The sequence below is a fragment of the Aedes aegypti genome, chromosome 3 (genome assembly GCF_002204515.2).
Source record: "Aedes aegypti strain LVP_AGWG chromosome 3, AaegL5.0 Primary Assembly, whole genome shotgun sequence".
Taxonomy (NCBI): Eukaryota; Metazoa; Arthropoda; class Insecta; order Diptera; family Culicidae; genus Aedes; species Aedes aegypti.
The window spans coordinates 201917299-201940056 of record NC_035109.1 but is presented as its reverse complement, the minus strand read 5'-3'; the positions used below and the strand labels follow the sequence as shown (position 1 = coordinate 201940056).

At 36.4% G+C, this 22758-nt stretch overlaps 1 protein-coding gene across 9 annotated transcripts in view; it reads right to left on the bottom strand.

Annotated features, from left to right (window-relative positions):
• Positions 1-22758, bottom strand: part of LOC5578822 (phosphatidylinositol-binding clathrin assembly protein LAP) — a 43210-nt gene that overhangs the window by 11734 nt on the left and 8718 nt on the right. For 5 of the 9 annotated variants that reach the window (XM_021852615.1, XM_021852618.1, XM_021852619.1 and 2 more), the window contains exons 2-10: positions 14501-14643; positions 14359-14434; positions 14191-14211; positions 13850-14074; positions 13593-13786; positions 13391-13527; positions 9527-9695; positions 9208-9463; positions 7931-8047 (exon numbers count right to left, since the gene is read on the bottom strand). In XM_021852615.1, the coding sequence (XP_021708307.1) occupies positions 7931-8047; positions 9208-9463; positions 9527-9695; positions 13391-13527; positions 13593-13786; positions 13850-14074; positions 14191-14211; positions 14359-14434; positions 14501-14643 (1338 nt within the window). The remainder of the gene's footprint in view (positions 1-7930; positions 8048-9207; positions 9464-9526; positions 9696-13390; positions 13528-13592; positions 13787-13849; positions 14075-14190; positions 14212-14358; positions 14435-14500; positions 14644-22758) is intronic. The other 4 variants (XM_021852617.1, XM_021852622.1, XM_021852616.1 and 1 more) reach the window with 2 other exon arrangements.

The window sequence follows — 22758 nt, the reverse complement described above, 5'->3', positions numbered from 1 at the left end:
AAAGGATTCCGGAATGATTATTGGGTGAGATTCTGAAGGAATCATAGATACGATTCTTGTAAAATCCTGAAAATTCCAACCAAGATTTTCGTAAAAGCTTGTTCAGGGTTTTAAAACATTCTGGACCATTCTGATAATACTAAGTCGGGTTTTGGAAGAATTCGGAGTATGATTTTATAAAATCCTGGGCATTTTTCTCACAGGGTTTTTAATTTATGGTGTACTCAGATCTTTCAAAATATACTGGAATTCATTTCATAATTTTGAAATGGGCTTTTACGATATCTAGCAGGATGTTTCATTTGTTTTTCAGTTTTTAAAAATGAAGTTTGTTTCGTTGAACTTCGTTTTCTAACTTTTCTAACTTTTCTAACATATTCACTGTGTTTATTTTATGAGAACATAACGAGTGATAAAAAAATTTGGAACTTAAGGCGAAAACACATCGAAGCTAAGCCTCGAATTTTCAACAGCACAAATATAGGGAACTAAACAACCATTCAAGCTGAAAATTTGGTCGAATTGTCATCAGCTGGTGGTGACCAGTCGATCAAATTTACAGTGAACAATTTTCTTGTTTTTGACCAAGCTGAGGGTCGTGGGTTCGAATCCCACCGGTCGAGGATCTTTTCGGGTTGGAAATTTTCTCGACTTCCCAGGGCATAGAGTATCTTCGTATCTGCCACACGATATACACATGCAAAAATGGTCATTGGTATAGTAAGCTCTCAGAGAATAACTGTGGAAGTGCTCATAAGAACACTTAGCTGAGAAGCAGGCTCTGTCCCAGTGGGGACGTAGTGCGAGAAAGAAGAAGAAGAATATTGTCTTGTTTTCTAGATTTTTGCTTTTGAAAATCCGAGTTTTGGTTTTGTCAGACTTCATGCATATATTTGAGCGTCCAAAAATGTGGCCCGCCACACACATTTTTTTCTGCGATTTGGCCCGCGGTCCAAAAAGGTTGGGCAGGCCTGATCTAATCCAATTGCAAATTATATGTAATGTTTAGCTTTTCGGTAGTTGTTAAACTTCCACTCGGCTGGTTGGCCGTAAACCACGATTCATAATTAAAACAAGCATACATGTTTTATTTCGCAAATTTCCTTTTTCGATTTGTCGAGTCGATGGAGTCAGAGAACCATAGTAAAAGTAAGTTTTCATGGCTAACCCGATGCTCCCTTGAATCGCAGTTGCACTGGTTTTGTGTTCAGTAATCGATCCCTCAACTGATCCCTTCAATATCGAGTTATACACAGTTGACTGTATTTCAACCAAAATGGCTATTTCGTTTACGTCTTGAAATAAGGATGTTGCATACATCTAGGCGTTTAAGCGTTGGTGCAGAGTTGACTGTAGCACTATTGCGTCAATTTAGCAGAAAATATGAGGAACTGCAGTTACATATCATCTGTTATACACATAACATATTTTGTATTTATTGTTTCTATAGGAACTGGTATGTCAACTTCTGGGCACATGAACTTGATACGATTGATTCTGGGCGAATCTGTGGGCCACAGTTTGCCACAGATTTCGAGCTGGATGATCACGCAAAGTTGTACCGTTTTCTTATCCAATCACTCCAATTTGTTCGTGACTAGAGATTTGATACTGATTGATTTTAGGATAACATTTATATTTTAGTGAATATGTTTTTCAAAATCATGCGTAAGCCTTGGAGATCATTCATAACTTTACGACAGGAGTGGAATTCATGAAATGATGTGATCGTTATTGAATCATAGAGCAAAAGACTGTTAACCTGTCAACTAACACTCCGGAACAAGTTGACGACGCGTAATCTTATTTTGATATATTCAGTTAAAAAAGTGACACTTTTTTTCCTGACAATTATAAATTGTTCTCTCTTATAAGTTAAAACTAAAATAACAAAGCTTTAGAATTTATTCGGTCGCCATATATTGCAATATTTTAATATCTACTCCAAACAGCGAATTAAAAGAAAGACTTGGATTGAGACGTTTCAGTTCAAGAAAATGCACGGAAACATCGTGGAATGTCGATGCAAAGCTAGTTGCAAATATAAAAATAGAGGTTTGGAAAGGATTCCGTTTCAAAAAGTTATTGCTCTCAAGGATTTTACGTCCTTTAAATAAAAAAAAACTTGCGAGTAGTAGAAATTTTACAAAACAGAAACGTAAATGCTGTTTCATGGCGAAGGTGTAACTATCATTTTGTCGATTGAGCTAACTAACGTTATTGTTTATTGGGATTCTTAAACAAATATTAAAATTATTAGAAATCAAAAATCTGTTTTTTTTTTTCGATTTGTCGTATAGAACAACATTATTTTCCACTTGTCCCATTAGGCTGATACAAATATTAATTTTCTTTTATGTCACCCCCCTTAAAAAATCCGGAAATTTTGAAGGGGAGAAAAAAAGATTTATCATTTTTTTGACATCAGTTAGGTTTTAAAAATTTTTAAAATAAAAAACAGGTAAAATAATGATCCAGATGACGATTGAAAAAAGTTTAACAAGTATCGTTAAAAATAAAAATTCGAAAAAATAACCTTTTTTCATTTTTATTTTTTTGTTCCTTATTTATTTTTAAACCCCCCCCCCCCTCGTTGCTTCCAAGTGGTCTCGGACATAAAAGAAAATTAATATTTGTTTCAGCCTTAGTAGTGAAAATTAAAGATACGTTTTTTTCCTGGAGTTTTGCACAAAAATCAAATTGGAAATAACGCTTAGATTTAGTAGTACTCATTCTAAAATATACACACGTCCTTATTCATTTTAGGGTTTAAAGCCTGCAAAGTTCTGCTATGATTTCATAGAACAACATATTCAACAAGAGATTTTTTGAACTTATCCCTCTGTTGAGTTATTTCAGCCAGACTAAAAGTCTTCCGAGTTCTTTTTTGTAGCTTTTGTAATGTATCGTTATATACAACAACTCTATTTCTATATGGTAGTGCAGCTTGCATGAAAAGCATGTTTTATTGGGCCTGAAAGTACCAAAGTGTATTGTTCAAGTTCATGACAAGAATTGGGACAACTATTCCAATACCCTTTCCATTTGAAAGTTTCAAACTGTAAAGCTCCCATTTTATGTATCTGAGATTTATTTTTTTCTGTGAGTCGTCGGGTTGCCTTATATTCATTTTTTTTTTGCAATTTCTTATCGTAATAGGCTGTTTTTCATCACGCCAATTTGTCATGAATCTGCCTACTTTCCTGCACTGAAGTATGCAGTGCGGGAATAGTCATTACGAGACTGAAACCAATGCTGTAATGATTAATTACGCAACTGTTTTGAGTTGCGAAATGAATCAACAAATTTTCGGAAATTGTGAAATAATGGTGAATACATTCCGATCTAATTTCTGATACCCTCAAGTGGTCTTTTACAAAACTCGATTTTTACAGCACTCGTCGTAATTAAATTTACGACTCGTGCTGTAAAAATCATCATTCCGCAACTTGTTCCGTAAACTACTATTGCTTTCTTCCCATACATGCAACGACTTACTTTTTTTACTTCCGCACCGTCGACGCATTGTTGTTCAGAGTTGCGTAATAACTCATTGCGCAACGCTTGTTCATTACGCAACTCATTCGATCAGTAGATATTTCAACTTATTTGCAAATGCTTAGGCTTACGATACGACAGGCAGTTTTAATTAATGAAAAAAAAACGCAAAAAGTTTGTTGATTCCACTCACAATAGTCATTTAATGGATTAACAAATGTCGTAAACGAAATTATAAATAGATACCAATCAAACTAAAAAAATAAAACGAATTGCATAAATAATGTTTTACAAACGTGTAATAATTTTATACTGGTGTTCGAAAAAGTTGTGCCAATATAGCAAACAATTACATTGTGTTGCACACTAACAAAATGTTCGAGCTGTAAAATAATCAAATAATATATTCAACAAACTGGAAGATTTTTCAAATATGTGCATACTTGAAACAATACTAATAACAGCTTGTAAAAATTACTTGAAAAATGTTAAAAATTATTATACGGAGCAGTTATTGGGATTTTTTACTTTTTTCAATAACCAAATATTCTGTGCCTAGAGAATAATTGTTTCTGTATGAATAGAATACTCCAACATTAATATCTCTTCTAATGTATCTATTCGCATAACCGTCCCAAGTATACAGGAAATCCTATAGAACATGGGACAATTATGCTAAGAGTGGTAATTTATTGTTCTACGCTATTGAAAAAGGAAACAATAAACTTTCATGTATGTATTTTAAATGCTTTTCAAATGTTTATCCCATATGAACTAATAAAAAGACATGCAGTAAATGTACAAGGTACAAACTTCTATTTAATTAGGTATATTATGGAATAATTTGCATTGCACTTTTTTAACTATTCGTGAAAAGTTGTCTACTTCATACATGTAGGCTTTAAGCTATCGATTTTTGAAATAATATCCGATGTCTTAAAACTAAGCCCAAAATTTTTATTTTCGCTGAACCTATTGAAACTATTGAATCATTTGTATCTTGTACAGATTACAATGCATGCTAGTTACTGACTTATGGTGTTCATAAAAGGCTATCCTATGTACAAGTATAACCTAACTATTCCATGCAAATAAAGGGATTATTTGTGCAACGATAAAAGAATGTGGATAGTTAATGATTAAAATATGCAAACAAGTAAAAAAGTTAAATACAAAGGAAAAGTAATACACTGCAAAATACATCTTTTTTAAATTTGGTTTACATTTTCTGTTTTTTTTTTATAAAGATCATTCCTTGGATTGCTTTAAAACCCAACTATCTGTTTCCCATATCGGAATTCACACTTTACGTCCTCTTCTTTTTAATTTTACGGAACAGTATCTTTTTAGAAGCATATAGTATTCGCTGAGCATTTTCACGATTATTAACTGAGAAGTTCCCATGCGTTTTGATCATGTTTGCGGTTTTACGTCGTGTGGCATGTAATATCAAGAGTACATACACCACATTTACACCACACGATGTACGAATGTAAATCGATTCTGCTCGGCGCTAATCGATGCCAGGAATAAAAGTTCCGTTAGATATAACGCCTAATAGGCATGATTTAAGTAAATGCAAGAGTTGGAAATAGAAATGTTACTTCACGTATACATTTCATTCCCAAACATTCTTAAAAATAAATTGAGGTTCTGCAAAACTACAAATCACTTGCACCAATAATAGAGATAGTGGTGTAATAGGTAGAAGCAAAGCTGGAATCATGAGAGTCACACTACAGTAGCCATAAGCCATAAATCGGGCCAAAGACCCAACATACGGCCCACATAGAGCTATCGGCTTTCAGTTTTCTAAGAGAAAATAGTGATATATGAAAATATTCGTAACATCTTCTATGAACATCCACAAAGCTGCACAAAAGAGAACAAAAGGGACTTTCTAGTCATTAAGTTGTCACATGTCGGAATCCAAAGATGGCTCGCACAATGGCCGGCTCATGCCCCTGCTCACGATTTCAAAGGCAATGCTGAAATATGAACGTGCAAAGTCGATCTTCTTATTTTAACCTTCTAGTCGTCACGCGGTTTGTCACCGTCAAAAGCACCGCGCTGCTGTTGTGAACGAATAGCTAGATTTTTTTAGCAGTGTTTCAAATTTGATTCAAATTTTTGATATACAGAACACAACAGCGCGACAACTGAAGTGTTAATCTTTCTGCTAGTGCACGAAGCTAAAATAGAAATTGCACTGTAGTTACATGTTTCTTTCGCAAGATTTGTGCCTTCATAGTTTTAGTACCTTATTAAATTTTGATTCCAAGCTGTTTCACCTTAACCTTTCGGTTGTCGCACGAATTTTTGTAACGCGAGTAGTCGCGCGCTGTACTTTGTACAACACCCTTAATATTTCATGTTCAACATAAAATACCTCGCGATCAAAATTGCGCCACCAGGCAGCGCTAGTGTATGTGAAAGGTTTGTTTTGCAAATATATCAGGAGCCTTAGCACTTAGAATGATGGCGTCTTCGGCAAAGTTGTTCAGTAATTCAAGGGCTATAATTATTTGAGCCAGAAAATTCGTGATTTTCCATGCGCATGAAACTGTTTAGCGGATATCTCAGAAACCAGGCCACTTAGAAAGATGGCGTCTTCGGCAAAGTTGTTCAGTAGCTTAAGGACTATCTTTATTTAGGTCTTGAAATTAAAGCTACTGAACAACGTTGCCGAAGATGCCATATTGCTTAATAGTCAAGATCCTGAAATACTCGCAAAGCAAAAATTTAATGTTCACTAGCGCCGCATGGTGGCAAAATTTCAAATATTTTGGCTAAAATAATGATAGCCCATGAGTTACTGAACGACTTTGCCGAAGACGCCATATTTCTAGGTGTCCAGGTTTCTGAGATATCCGCAAAACAGTTTCATTCGATTTTTTTGGCTCAAATAATGATTGCCTCTGAGCAACTGAACAATTCTGCCGAAGACGACATCTTTCTAACTTGTCAAGATCCTGAGATATCCGCAAAATTAAAGTTTCACCTCCAGGACAACTTTACTGAAGACCTCAACTGCCCATATTCGTATAACAGTCCCATGTATGTAGGAAACACCATAGAACATGGGACTGTTATGCGAATATGGGCAGTCAAGTTTCGAAGTTATCTGAATTTTGAAATATACGGTTTTAAGATTGTGGTCTACTCGTACCGTATGTAGTGCGTTCATTATTATGCGACTTCTATGTATATTTGTTGGTTTTACCGCATTATAAAGGGCTATACTGTAAACAAAATCCATCGAAAATTGTTCTTAAGAAGATTCTTGAGGAATACATTTTGGTTTGGTGCCATAGATATTTTTGTTGCAAAATAATAATATATAAATTACAACTGCTGTACAAAGTACAACAGCGCGACAGCCCGTAGGTTAAACGATAGAAATGGACTTTTGTTTTTCTTTTTTTTTTGCCCAAAGTCGTCGTATTTTGTTTCCTCAAAGTTTCAACGTTTCTGAGCACAAGATTTTTTTTCAAAATCTGGGTACTTCCCAATCGAAAGAAATCAATAAAAATCACAATATTTGAATTTCGCTCATTGAAGGACGGATAACATAATAAGAGCTCACATTTGACCATAACTTTAAGTGCTTTCGGTTTATGGTGCTCAGTTTGTATACAAATTTCAAAGGAGCCCATGTGACGAGAACGAACACTTGGTTGTCTGGACGGATTCTACCCCATTACCCCGCATATCATTTCCCCGAATGTCATTACTCGAATATACCATTACCCCGAATGCTATTACCCTGAATTTACAACTGTCTTGACATTGATGACATTTCCCCATGATGTTGGAATTCGGGGTAATAGTGGTTTCTGCGCTCGTGTACATACACGTTACATGTCACCAACACTACTTAAAGAGTGCTGGTTGAAAATATAAACAAAAATCAGCTGTTCCCAGCAAAATCAAACGACAGTATTTTCAACCAGCAAATTGGCGCACGTGTTCGTGACACCGCTCGGCGAGAGCTCAATGGTATTCGGGATAATAGGTGAACATGATGCAGTTTAACATGGACGAACATGGTGCAGTTTATCAATGCCATGTTGTCTGGATTATTTATTTTTTCAAAACTGTTCCGGGTTTCAGAATTTATAAATGGTTTGAAGTCAATTTTGAACGACGAATCTAAAAATGAAATAATCTCAACATCCATCAAAAATTCAATTATTTACCAATGAAGTTTGCAATTACGAAAAATGGAATGCAACATTATTGTGCTGTTTTTTTATATAATTGTGCAGTGTATTTATAATTAATATATGATAGAGACTGAAATAACTTAAACAGCAAAAAAAAGTCGTTAGTAAAATTAAAACAAAGTAAGCTAAACAGGGTGTAGTTAGAAAATTAAAAGGTAACAAAAAGTAATAAATTATATAGAACATATTACAAACAACGTTCTTACCAATTGGTTCAGTGTTACCAAACACCGATGAGAAATTGCTGTCAGATACGAAAGTATTACCGGCGCTCGCAGGAGCAGTTGTTGCCACCGCAGGACCCCCTGCCGTTCCATTGAATCCTACAAATGCAATAAACATACACAGGTATTACCTTGGTTGGACTACAAATAGCATTGTTGAAGTATTTTAATGAGTGCTATGAACGGAAAGTACCAAAGTGGAGTTTACTTCACTCCTGTGCAAAAGTTTTGGTTCATTCTATGGCTCATTCCAAAGGCAATAAATTAATCTCACTTTGTATGTATTTTAACGAACCCTTTTTTATTTTGTTCAATGATTTTTTACTCGGAGTTGGGACATTTTTCGAAAATTACACAATCATACACTTACACAAAATTAAAAACAATTTTCTCAGCATTGAATCGACCAAAATTTTAAGATTCCGAAATATATTTTGAGATTTTCTAGGAATTATAAGTTTCTGGAGATAATTCTTAGATTGCGATAAAAATATGGATGTTATGTAGGAATTTCTGTGGGAATTCTGACATTACAATAATTATTTCATGATTTTTTGTAGAAATACTGAGATTTTAGAAATATTTCCATAGAAATCCTGGTTTTTTAACAAAATTCCGACATTGAAGAAGAAAATCATTTACTTCCGTTAAAATTACGGAATTCCTATTACAATTCTGGGATTGCAATAAACATTCTATAATTTCAGTATGAATTCTTGGATTGCATTCCGATGGAGCATTGGATTCGTATAGGAATTTTGAATGTTTTAAAATTTAAATCTTATTGAATTCCACGGAAATCTTTCGGATTTAGATCACAATTTTCAAAGCTTTGTTGGGAATCTTTGACATTCCGGTGGAAATCCTAAAAACTCTGATGCATTTTCGATGGGTTTCGTTGGTGTGGTTTCCGGACGATATCTTTGTGTTTCTAGTATGAGCCGTTTGAACACTAGTAGGAATCTTCCGGATTATGGAGGTAATTTGTGGTCTTCAAATAAAGTACTCACTGAATTTCAACGATTCCCATAAATATACCAACAGTCCCCTGTATTTCTGGATTTCTATCAGATTATCAGAATGTTCACCGGCTAGATTCTCATTTTCTCCATGCAATTGAACATGCTGTTCAGAATTCCCAAATTACGAAAGCCCCGAATTTATACCCTAATATTACCAGCAAGAGTCGTAAGAATAATCTGGTATGCTGGAGTTACTTCTACTAACATTCTGGCTTTTGGTAATTTCAAGTTACTTACCGTTGCTCATCCACATGTTGTTTGCAGTCGTTGTTGCCGCTGGTGCAACGGCAGCTGGTTGCGGACCACCAAACATATCTGCGAATGGGTTTCCTAGCTGGAGCAAATCGTCAGATGCCTTCGACGCATTAGCAGGCTGAGCATCGGTTCCACCGAAGAGATCTACAATGTTTCCTTGTGTTGCAGGAGGAGACGACAGGAACGGATTGGTCATGGCCGTGGCGCCACCGCTAGCCGTCGGTGAGGATACTTTGGACTGAAATGGAACATCATTTATGAGTTAATCAGTTTGCAATGGAACTCGCACGAGTATCGTTACTTTGTATTGATTCATAGCAGCTTCCTCCTCCGCCAAAACTTGAGCTTTGAGACTCTCATCAATGCTACCATTGGTAGGGTTGTCAAACTTCGTTGACGCGGCAGCGGTTCCAAAAGAAGAACTAGTAGAAGATAGGGCGGTCACTCCACTCTTTACGTTCTTTTGATTGCTATTGAGTTTCAGTGATAGTATGCAATGTTCAGAGAAAAAATAGAAGAGAAAGAACGGGGACAGAGGACACGGGTATGTGCAGGTATCAGTGCGGATTTGTAAGAGGAAATGCAATACGGAAAATGGGACATTAATGTGTTGTTACCGTGTTTTGTTGCGTATGAATGTGTAACATTGATCGTTGTCGCAAATTGTATGTGTATAGTGGAGATAATGGAAGGATAGCAAAAATGGAAGAACATCGATGTCCAAGCAATAATATGAAATGAAAAGGAATCGAAAACAAAAAACACAATTAGACTAGGAACTGAAAACTAAAAACACAATTAATGATTATACTAAAAATACATTTCGCAATACTTATTTCAAAGTTTAAAGACCAAATCCATAATAAATCTGTTGTATTTAACGTCGACTCTCCATAACTCCAATTATCATCATCACTATCAAGTGATGTGAGCTTGCAATAAAATTTCTGTTAAAACATTTTTGACAAAAAAATATTTAAAAAAGAAGACATACTCGACAAATCTTCTTTTTACTGATATACTAATGTTTTTTTTAAATGTATTTTAACCTTTTTTGCAATGTGCACGATTTTATTGGCTTCCAAAACAAGAAGTACCAATTGGGCCTAGGGCATAGGTTCCCAAACTTTTCGAGTGTGCGACTCAGCCAGTCGTTAAGTGTGTTCTTCGCGAACCACCAGAAAAATATGTAGGCGAAATGGTACTTTCTGGGTCATTCGGAACTTTGTCATAAATTTGATAATATTTAAAAGTTACTAAAATAATAAAAACACTTGTAATATCAGGCTACTCTGAAAAAATAATTCAAATCGATTAAGTATCCTTAAAAATATTCGAAATAGGATACTTTTTGAAGTTTTCAAGATCTTTATTAGGCCAACGTGGTAACAGAAACCTAAATGCTCATTACTCAAAGAGGACTGCACCAAATTGCTTTATGTTTTCTCAACATACTCTCCCCAAGTAAACAAAAAGCACGTTAATTCGCCCTGCGTGCTAATATAGTGCTATTATGCAACTGTCAAGCAATAAACGTATAATAGCCCTGTACGCCCAAAAAGGCGAATTAGCGAGCTAGTGGTTACTTGCGTCATTACTGTATTGTTCCGAAGAGTGAACATCCGAATACGAAAAAAATCTATTCGTGATCAAACGTCAACATCCCACCGCAAAATCGCTAGTGTTTGGGATGATTTTAACCTCCAAATTTCCAAATAACCTCCAAAACATCACCTCCAAGTTAGCTCTAATAACTTCCGTTATATGAAATATGGTGGCGCGTCGATCGTCGCAAGTTTATCGTCAAACAGTCAATATCCTGATAAATTTACGTGGGTTATGGCAACTCATCCGTCCCCAAGGAATTTTGGAATATCTCCGGATCCAGATGGCCAATGATCAATATCGACAAATCTCAAACCCCCTGCGTGTGACCGATCGATAAAGTTTTCAGCTCAAACCGCTGTCTGGTTCCCCAGATCCGTGCTCTTGAAAATTTGAGGTTTGGCTTCGATGCATCTTCACCTTAAATGGCCCAGATTTCTTTAGAATTTTTGGACTTCTACAATCAAAAGAACGTGACATCAAAAAGAGCTCTACGATTTTTTGAAATTTTGTCCAGACATGCAGCATAGCTATAGAAAACGACTGGTAAGCACAGATTGGATGGAGATTTTTTTCTGATAATAACGGTCAGGGGAGCACCGTGCCGAACAGTGTTGTGAAAAACTCAATTTCTCACAACTCACGCTTGAGATTTTTCATGCGTGAGTTGTAAATCATGCAACTCAGCAGTCAAAAAATCATTGATGAATTGGCTCACCTTTTTATCTCATTGTCTCGTATTTCCACAGTTTACACACACACGGCAATAATTTCTTGTTAGTCTGGTAAAATTATGTGAATCCTTTCTAACGTAAACAACAACATTCGGGTTTTACGAGTTTTTGTCGGGTTTTGCGACTGAATCATTTTTTACGGTTTGAGTTGATTGAGTTGATTTTGCATCAAAATCTCAAACGTGAGATTTGCGAAGCAGATCTCTAATGAGTTTGCTCTCACGGGAGAGCGTATTGATTGAGATTTTGAGTGTGAGTCTATCAACACTGGTGCCGAAATCCCATATTCATGTCCATCATATTAATTGTTACTGGTAAGCGCTAGAACACTTGAGAAGAAGACAATCATCTTGATATGTTCTTATTGCATATCAGTTCTACAGCATGGCCCATAAAAAAATGCGAAAATTGTTTGAACGTGAATTAGGCACCCACAAGCGTTATTTTCATTATTTTTGGAAGTGAATGTAATTTCTGATTACTGTAGTATATTTTGACATAACCTCGCTATCTAGGAAAAATTTTGTCATATGTTTCTTACTACCCTAAATTATGTAATAAAGCAAAGAAGTTATATCAATACTAGCTCATAGGTTTTAAGCAAAACAAAGCGGCTTTATCTTCGCAAGTCAGTCCCATCTGTAAAAAGTAGGCATTGAGAAAATGGGGTGTGAAGTTTCCAAACTCGTTTTCCATACGAATGTTCAAAAAATTCCAGAGGATTTAAACATGTTCAAATCTTCATGAAACTTTCACAGTTTGCTTTTCAGTATGAGAAAAATAAAAAAAAACGAACAGAACACGGTTCATTTTTGTGTTACACAGTTCGGAAATCTGTAGTGGGACTGATATGCGGTTACTTTTCATTATGGGACAATTTGACTTGCTGTTTTTTCCTACTTTTTCTGAACAAATCTTATAATCTCATTAGGGCAGCTGAAAGAGCATTAAAAGATATGTTGGAAACTGAACTCAACTCAATTTTGACGAAAATGCAGATGGGACTGACTTGCGATTCACGGCAGTATATGAAGGTTCAATCACAGACAAACAGACGAAACACTCGAATTATTTTCATCATACAGCAAAATAGCGTTCAATTCTAATTTTTGGTAGTTGGCCGATGACTCACTCGTGGCGCTCGCATCGTTGAGGGTTCGTGTTTGACGTTTACGCATTACTGCCACATTATTACCAGTTGGCCAAACACAGTGAATAGGCGTGAATATTCGCGTGACAAGGTTTTGAATTGATAAGTATTTTAGCTGTTACGTCTGTTTGTCTGTGGTTGTCGGCGCTCCAGAGTGAGCCATTTTTTTCTAAAATATGTTTAAGTCTCCAATCCTCCAGGTATGAATCCATTCTATCATTTGATATAGACAAATACTGGAGACAAGGCCTGTGAAGAATCTCAATCCATCGTTGATATTTTAGAAGCTTTCATCACAAAGATTTTTAACTCGATGACTGCATGATAAAGTTTGATAAAAATCATGTCCAAAGCGGAAAACAGAGACTAAACAGATTAAACAATACAAATAATTCGTTTACATTTTCCATATACAACATTTTCCATTATAAAACATGACGGGTGACATTCCTCTGTTTTCATAGATGTCCGAACAGAAAACATAAAAATGAATAAGTAAACCTTGAAATTATAAAAAATAGGACAAATATGTGCTCAACTACATACGAAATATCAAAATAATAAAGTCAAACAGCAGCAACGAAGCGACCGACAAAATGTGAAGTATACTTAAACAAGCATCGTATTCAAAGCGAATGGAGGTATGATATGTAAAGATGGAATCGAGAAAACTCACTTTGCAGTCTGTGTCGGTGTATTGGCGGCGGATCCTTTCTTGCCTTCCATTGTCGCTAGATGTTGCTCTAAAGCCTCCAACAAGGAACTAGGTGCTTTGGTAAGATCTGGTAGGTCACCTTTGTCAATGCCCACGTTCTAAAAACAGAAAAAAAACACACGTTTAAACTATTGCGATATCGAACGTTACAAGAAATACTCACTTCGGCCACTTTAAGAAACTCTCCAACCCGATCCATGCGGGTCAAAAACTTTTTGTATAGATCTAACGCATCTCGACATTGTTTCTTGTTCATGTCAAAATACTTTTCCAATAAATTAATAATACCATCATTGTAGCATGCAAATAATCGAATTAAATCTCTAAACAGTAACATAAAACACATATTGATAACACCTGTAATAACAAAAATAGAAACGGTCAGTCGAAGCGAGAGATATTCCTTTTAATGTGGTCTACCATTTGTTAAATCGTTGGCTGTACAATCAAACTCAAGCAATGAATCCAACTGCGCTTGTAGCACGGGTAATGTTTTCAACAATTTATCAGCATTCATAACCCGGAGGGAACCCTCTTCTTTCCCTCTTTTCAGTTTGCAGAAATCAAATGCAACTGTACGATAAGAAAGTGCCTTTTCGTTCAAGTATTTTGCATACCGCCGAATGAACGGAGACATGTCGTATCCTGCAAACAATGAAGCAACGTTAGATAAAGATAGAAGACTATGTCGCATTTTTGGGGGGTTTAAATCGTCCAATCACTATTAGTGGTTATTAGTAAGGTTACTTTATGAAACTTACCCATTCTTGCTCCGACGGCACCTTTGGAAAAGAGGGAATCGTGGGATTTGAATTAGTATCAATGGTTAATGTGGAAAAGCAAGCGGGTTAAAAGCAAATCATATAAACATTTAAATAGAAAGAAAACTTGCTGATCGTGCTTTGCTGTACTTTGTGAACAAAAAATACCTTGTACACCGCCTTTATCCAGAAAATTGTTCAATTGAAAGGAAGAATTGCTGGATGCTAAGTACTGAATAAATCTCTGCAAAACGAATAGAAAAAGTACATTAAGTAGAATAATCCGATAGCAATACTTTTATTAACTTACCTCATTTCCATATGCCAGCATATGATGTGTTGTAATGAGAGCCTTGTATACAACAACCCAGTTGGCATTTTGTGACCTCTCAACAAGTAAATTAGCCAAATGTGGGATTGACACGTTTGGTTCATTTGTGCAGTGCACCAAATCTGAAAGAATAGAACATAGATAATAGACAATAGAGAAAGGTTGCACAGGAATATAGCCTTGAATAAACGTCAAAAACATGTTTTTTAAAATAGAAAATGATGTTTAACATCCCGTTTAAGCATTTAGAGCAAAAAACAAATATTTCAACTGCTTTGGTTGTTTAGATGTATCAATACATATTGTTTTAGTTTTCTAGACCAACATTTTTTTTCGAATAATACATTTTCTGAAAATTTCTGTTGGAATATTGACATTTTTTTAAAGGTTTATAAAGTAAACATAATATTCGACATAATTGGTATTATTCCAAATCTTAACACAACCATGGAGTGAAATAATCGGTCATGACGATAATCATAAGATTATCGCCCAAGACAATTTTTCGGAGAAAAGATATATGCAATATAATATCAAACTCGCCCAGCACTGCGAGGGTAGTTGTATTTGAATTTAAATGATCATTACAAGAGAAAACTACCTGCTCAAGCGAGAGGGGCTCCTATATTGACACCTTTTCTAGCACTAAGGCGTATGATATCTCATATAAAGCATTGTGGAGAAATTTTTACGCAGCGAGCGTAAATTGCTATCTCGCACCATTATGTGACCGTAAATTACACCAGTACGATAAGAAATGTTTTATAAAATCGCAAAACAAAACTTTTGATTTAAAAATTAAACACCTTTGATTTTTAAATATTTACGTAAAACTACCTCAGCTTTCCAATGATGCAAATCGATGGTTGCGAACACCATGAAAAATTCATTTTTTGCAAGATAGCGGCCAAATTCAATATGGCCGCCAAATGATTTTATTTTTGCAAATGAAGCTCCTTTGTTTTCTTTTTCTGGACAACCATGCTATACTCGACATGAGCTTACGAACGAGCATAAATTTGAACATTTTAAAATACTAAATGTGAATAATGGACCGTTCTCAACGAGAATTACTTTCATAAAAAAAACCGCAGGAACTCATTTATAGAATCCACTAAAAATCGTATTTGCAAAGCATTAATTCTTTTCAGGAATTTTCCAAAGATCTTAACTTAAGTAACTGATCCATTATCGCCTCGATTCCATTTAGGATTCTTGAAAAGATAATAAGGAGGGAGGGATTTCCTAAATTTAATATAAAAAGTGTCTTGAAAAGATCCCTGGCCAAGAACACAGGGTTTGACGGTGCCAAAGTAGAAGGTGCACCATAATAATACCCGTCTGTGAAACATATCACCTTCACAATACTTTGGCACACCTCTAACGGTTCATGATTTATCATGAAACGGCTGCATTCAGGCGGAGGATCTGTTAATATGTTTCGGCATATTATCAGGTCCTCTTCGAACGGAGGGACCGCCAGGGCTCATTAGTTACTTATAAACCAGTGCTGGTTGTTGATGGTTCAGTTCGTTTACACGAGCTGTACAATCCTTTGTACTAATCAGTAATGGTGTTTAAGTTTCGAAGCTAACGTGTGTTCAATCGTTTTATAATGCAACATAAGAATGTGTGTTTGGTGAAACTCTTCATTACACTCGTCGTTATAAAATTGGTGATAGTGAGGGTGCTAATAATGATGTTTGGTGATGATAATTTTTAAAATGGCATTGGAAGTGATAGTGTTAGTGTTCTTAAATATTATACAAATAATAATTATATGAACCCTACTAGTTTAACAATGGCCACAATACATTTTGCAATAATTTCTCTGAAGATAAACACTATTGCCTAGTTCTTCACATATGCATGATAAAAGTGTTTATAATGACAGTGAGTGCAGAAGAATGGATCGAAGTGATTTTTTTTTATTGTAACTTTCTTGATCTTAGTGCTAAATCGTAGTTTGAATAGTAATGACTCTACAGCAACAAAATAATGAAAAATTTAAGTTGAATATCTTTTAATTACTTAGTAATGGTAACAGATGGTAAATGTTAATAACAGTGAATTTATATGAAAATAATGTGACGTATTTTTGATGAAAATTTGTAGCTGTGATAGTGAGAAGTGATATAATGGAAAATATATCTGAAGTATATTACGAAAGTTGATGAGTGATATACGTGATAGTGATAGTGATAGTGAGTGATGAAATGAAATGGGGAATGAGGACCTTTTAATAAAACTATTTCGTTCTTCACTTTAACCACTCTAGTAGCATTTCAGGCCTTATCATAGTTTGATAGTAGTCTGAACTACTAGACTGCAAAACTACGGCAAGGGCTGATTGCTGCTAGCGTACACAGTGACCATTTGAGCAACATTGCTTAGGAACGTCTGTGTGATGAACGCAATAGAGGCTTATAAAAGCAAATGCTGGGAAGGAGCTTAGGGCAGATTAAGAGTGCCAGTACTACCCCTATCGCTACCAACAAAAAAAAAAAAAAAACAAAAAAAAAGTGTCTTGAAAAGATGTTATCAAAAATGTGCCATGAATCTTAATAGAAATACATAGAGCATCTTACCAAGACACTAACCAGGAATCCCTAAGTACTCTTCTAAACACTTTACAAGGATCTCAATGATTTTTCCTCCTAAAAGTTCCTTTGCTTAATATTTTTAGCCAGCAATTCACAAAACATTTCAGAAGACATTAGTAGTAATTGTGAAAAAAATCTGCCACAGATTTCTTCTGATTCTCTTTTGGTTTTGTCTGGCACGGTAAATGGCTGGGCATGGCGTACCATTGGTACCTCGCGTACCTGCAGGAATAAAGTAGACCCCTTTGTGCGGTCCTTAGCCTCATGCCAAGCAACTCCTATCCCTACCTCCTCGTGGTACCGGCCGGGGTACAAGTAACCTTGGAGAAGTTCGGGTAACCAACCCCCGGTGGGAACTTTGCTCGTATGCTGACAGGGAAGGGGGGGGGTTTACTTTTGCTTTTGCTTCTGCAAACCTTGAGCGTCTGTACTCCATGTTAGGAGCGGCTCACAACAGCGTCTGTTCCCCATGTCCAGGGTTGGTAGCAAAAGTTGGTACCAAAAAAGTTATTTTAGTGACCAGATTGGAGAAATAAGTGACTAAAAAGTGACTTTCGATACTCGAAAAAGTGACTATAAGTGACTTGAAAATCAAACCGTAATCTATTTTATTTTAATTCTATTATATTCTATTCTATTTTTATTGTACTTCCAAAATTCCAAGATATTGCCTACAATTTTTTCAAACAGAAAAATTAACATTCAAGTAAATATTTTTTTAGTACATTTTTAATCTTTTAAAAATTTGTGTCTTATATCACACAAGTATTTTATTTCGTAAATTTTAATAAACATGTAACACTTGTGAAATCAAACTTATTATCATTTCACATTTCCATTCAAACATCCAAAAAAATGATATCCTAAAAACCGCTAAAATTTAATTCATTGTAAGCTGTGTAGATTTCCATGACTTCAAGTTGATAAGAATTTAAGAGTCAATCTAGAAAAAATATAGGCGTATAGATGAAGTTTCGTCAAATGTAATATTCACAGAGGAAAACTTTCTATTAAGCTTTATTAGATTCTACTTTAAAGCTTCTACCTCATAAGGTCAACATTTTGTGTAGCTAGATCAAGATAACGGAAAATATAATACTTGGACAATAATCAATGTTTCAAATTATAAATTATGATAGAAGATCGAATATGATTGAAATACTGCTTAAACCCAATGTATCATAGACCCGTCCTTCGAACGCCGACTGAGAGAAACCTAATGGTTGGCATAAACCTGAGTGATATTACGTACGAGGTACGGAGGTACGTTTGGCCGAATTGTCATTTATCATAAAGACGATCCAGCTTTTTACGAGAGCTAATGGCCGCCACGAAGAAGCTAGCTTTCTGGTAGGGGCTAGGCGATCTGACATTTGGCTTGGGTCGTTTGATAGCAAATCGATAAGATCGATCGTTTGATCCCTTCCAGAAAGCGAGCCTGAATGTGGCGACCATTAGCGCTCGTAAAAATCTGGATAGGCTTAATAGGCTGTTTTTCTGAGTTATTAGCACTAAGTTTCTAAACTTTCAATCAAAATTACTTGGACACTTTCATGATTCACTCGATATTGGGGGTTATAGTCGGTCGAATTGCAATATACTATGCAATAAAAAACATTAATACCGCGCATATTATTGTCAAATATAAACTCTGTGCCTTTCAAAAAACTCCTGCGAAGTGAATAAAAAAAAGTCAAGAAGAGGATTCGACACTTCACATTTCTTTGAAGAAAGCGTGCATGATTCCATGAACGATTCAAGGAAAATGATAAATTCTTTGAAACATATAAAAAATATTAAAAGAGTATGCACGATATATTCAAAAAGAGCACTAAACATTTGAACCTTTAGTTCTATAACAATGAACTTACACCATACTAATGATAACTTAGATACTATTACAAATTACGTGAATGTCTATGAAAGTTTTACTTTTTCCCAAGCTTTTTTCACAAGAAAAACATGAACCAATACAGTGTACCCCCGCTAATTTGAACGGTACCTCATGCAAACCATCGGGGTTCATTTTTAATTTGAACATCTAGTCACCCTAGAAACGTGTTTTTGGTTACCTCTTTCACTGTTTTGTTTTGATTCTGCGTTCCGTTCCACAGCGTTCCATTTTACTTCAATCCGTTCCATGAGCTAAATGACGTTTGAACCATTTTTAATCTGAACGATGTGCAAATTAGCGGGGTACAGATTAAAAAGTGTTCAGATTAAATGTGGTCAAACCAACGGGGGTACCCGGTACAGGGTCCGTTCGATTTTGGCACGGTTCAGTTTTGGCACGGTTCGATTTTGGCACGGTTCGATTTTGGCAACATACCGTTCGATTTTGGCAACACCGTTTTTTTCTTTCAAATCAAAAGTATGTATTATTTTGTTTTAAATGACTTAGGGGCTGTCCGTTAACAACGCAGACCATTTATTTTTGGAAATCTCATACCTAGTACACTTTTGTCCATACAAAAAAAAACATTGTATGGGCCGTAGACATCGGCCAACCCCCTCCCCAAAGTGTCTACGTAGTTTATGAACAGCCCCTTATGTTTTAGTATTTAAAGCGCTGTCTATAAACCATGTGGTCTCATTGTTGGAAATCTCAACCCCCTCCCCCTTCCTAATGGTCTTCTGCCTGTAATGTAGTTTTTTTTAATTTGTATGAATTATTGTCTTTGGTCTGAACCCAGAACACCCTTCGCGCCCCCTCAAAATAAACCACGTGGTTTATGATGGGTTCACCATTAACGTCGTAGTCATATTATTTTCCATGGATGCGGAGGAGGAGGGGGGGTTTGGGTCTTTGGTCGATGTCGACGGTGCATACAAATAAAAAAATGTATTAAAAATGTTTTGAAAACTTCTACCCTTCCCCTCCCCCCTTTTTGGTCAAGTTGTTTATGGGCATCCCCCAATTGGTCAAAAATTTAATCGTTTGCAACATAGGAGTATAAATTAAAAAAAATGTGAACAAAAATAACCGTTCGATTTTGGCAACACGAAATTCACGAGCTTGTTGCCAAAATCGAACGGACCCTGTATTTCGATATTGACATGAAGTTGTTCTGGTGATGACCTTACTTTGAACTTAGCCTGAATTAAAAAAGGCCGATTCAAATTTTTTTTATCCCGAAAATTTAGCTCAAAACAGTTGAAAAAAGTGACTTTTTGACGAAAAAAGTGACTTTAGTTGAAATGGCTTCAAAAAAGAGACTTTAAAGTGACTGGCTTGAATAAAGTGACCAAGTCACTAAAAAGTGACTCGCTACCAGCCTTGCCCATGTCAGGGGCGGCTGATCATCGTCCGAGTGCCAGAGAAGGACTCTAAGCTAAACTGCGCACTATGGCCCTTTGAACATTTAGGGGGAATGGTCCTCCGGAAATCTAGGGGGTTGGTGTCAGGCCCTGCAAGCCAACCGTAAAAAACACATCAGCACAGGAACGTCAACGAGAGAATACGGACCGGAACAATCGGCAAAGATTACAGCGACGGAAATAGACTAGCGATTGGAAGCTCGGTACGTGGAACTGCAAATCTCTCAACTTCATCGGAAGCACACGCATACTCTCCGATGAACTGAAGATCCGCGGCACATAACATAAGTGGAACTCGAGCGCTAAAAGTGGCCCCCACTTTAATATTTGCTTGCTGGTATAAGAACATCGCAATGTCAAAAGAATTACACCACCAATACATAAATCGACGTAATATTGAAGCGAACCAAAAATAACATATATCCAGAGCGGCAACAAAGGAAATGGAAATAAGTATTTTTAAAACAAATTTAGAATTAAATTCATGCCACTGATATCCGACAAAATTAAGTCAATGTATCTATGCTTTAACTAGCATAAAGTTTTTTTTAGGTGAATGGGAAGATTTTGGAAAATATAATCTTTTTCACGAAATAAAAGAGGAACTTTTATAATAAGAAATACTATTTTCGAAAATAAAAAAACCATGGGGCAGGACACTAGATCCAGTATTAAAATAGTAATATTTATTAATTATATTAATATTGATATTGAGAAGATTATCAAGTATGCATGGAGTTTTGCTGTTTGCTTGTTGCCGGAGTTGCCAAGGCAAATTGATTATTTATATGAAAAAAAAACAAGTTGTGTTTATCGTCAGATCATCAGAGCAAAATATATGAGAAATCTGTTCGATGCAACATAGACCACACTGTTTGATGCCAACATCTATCTGGTAGTCTGGCTAGAAGGAGACTGGCACCTTGTACGATGCATCACATTCAGTGAAGCTCCATTGTCATCAATGCCCCACATCTTTCTACGATTTTCGGGCCATTCCACAACTCGATTCCGATGCAATTTGTCTCCTATGGTATGTCAGATCGGCAAGACATACAATCCACGATCCATAGCCTCTTGTTTATAAACCCCCACCATTGACCTCAATTCAAGATACTTCTTTCAAATGTCTTTAGGAAAATCGTAGGTAACTCGATGATATCATAAAAATAATATATATTAATCCGTATTAACGGATATTAATACCAATATTGATGAGTGTCTTACCCCATGTAAAAAACACAGTCTGTGGTTATGAAACATGAATATTCGAAAGGATGACAGAAAACATTTACATTTCATGAAAAAATAAATGTGCTTTGTTTTCAGACATTGAATCCCAACGTTGTCGAAGTCCTCTGATCTTAATGTCTGCAATCTTTGCAGCAATTGGTCTACTCCTCCATTGCCAATGACAGTTCGGTGTCTTTTATACTAGATATACCACTTGCCGGCAGCTGGAAGTGGGTACAAGATTAGAACTCGCTTTCACTTCAAAGTTCCACATATGTTATGTCCGCGGTTTCGACATCGTAGCCCTACAAGAGGTGTGCTGGACAGGTTCGATGGTGCGAACGTTTAGAGGTAATCATACCATCTACCAGAGCTGCGGCAACACACGTGAGCTGGGAACAGCTTTTATAGTGATGGAAGATAAGCAAAGGCGCGTGATCGGGTGGTGGCCGATTAACTTCAGCATAATCAACGTGCATAGCCCACACTCCAGAAGCAATGATGATGACAAGGACGCATTTTACGCGCCGCTCGAACGCGGGTACGATCGCTGCCCAAGCCACGACGTCAAGATCATCATAGGAGATTTGAACGCTCAGGTTGGCCAGGAGGAGGAGTTCAGACCGACGATCGGAAAGTTCAGCGCGCACCGGCTGACGAACGAGAACGGCCCACGACTGATAGATTTTGCCGCCTCCAAGAACATGGCCATTAGCCTGGGACACAACAACATTGCCGAAGACCGCAATGCAATCCGATGCTTGTGAAAAAAGTCGGCGGGGACTACGACAGGGCGATGGACTTTCGTGTCTGTTGTTCAATATTGCACTTGAAGGTGTCATGCGAAGAGCCGGACTTAACAGTCGAGGCATAACTTTCACGAGATCCGGAATATTTCTTTGCTTCACGGACACCATTATTGGAAGAAAATTTGAAACGGTGGCAGATTTGTTAACCCGTCTTAAACGCGAAGCAACAAGAGTCAGGCTAATGGTGAATGCGTCGAAAACAAAGTACATGCTGATAGGCGGAACTGAGCGCGACAAGGCCCGCCTAGGAAGCAGTGTCACGATAGACGGGGAT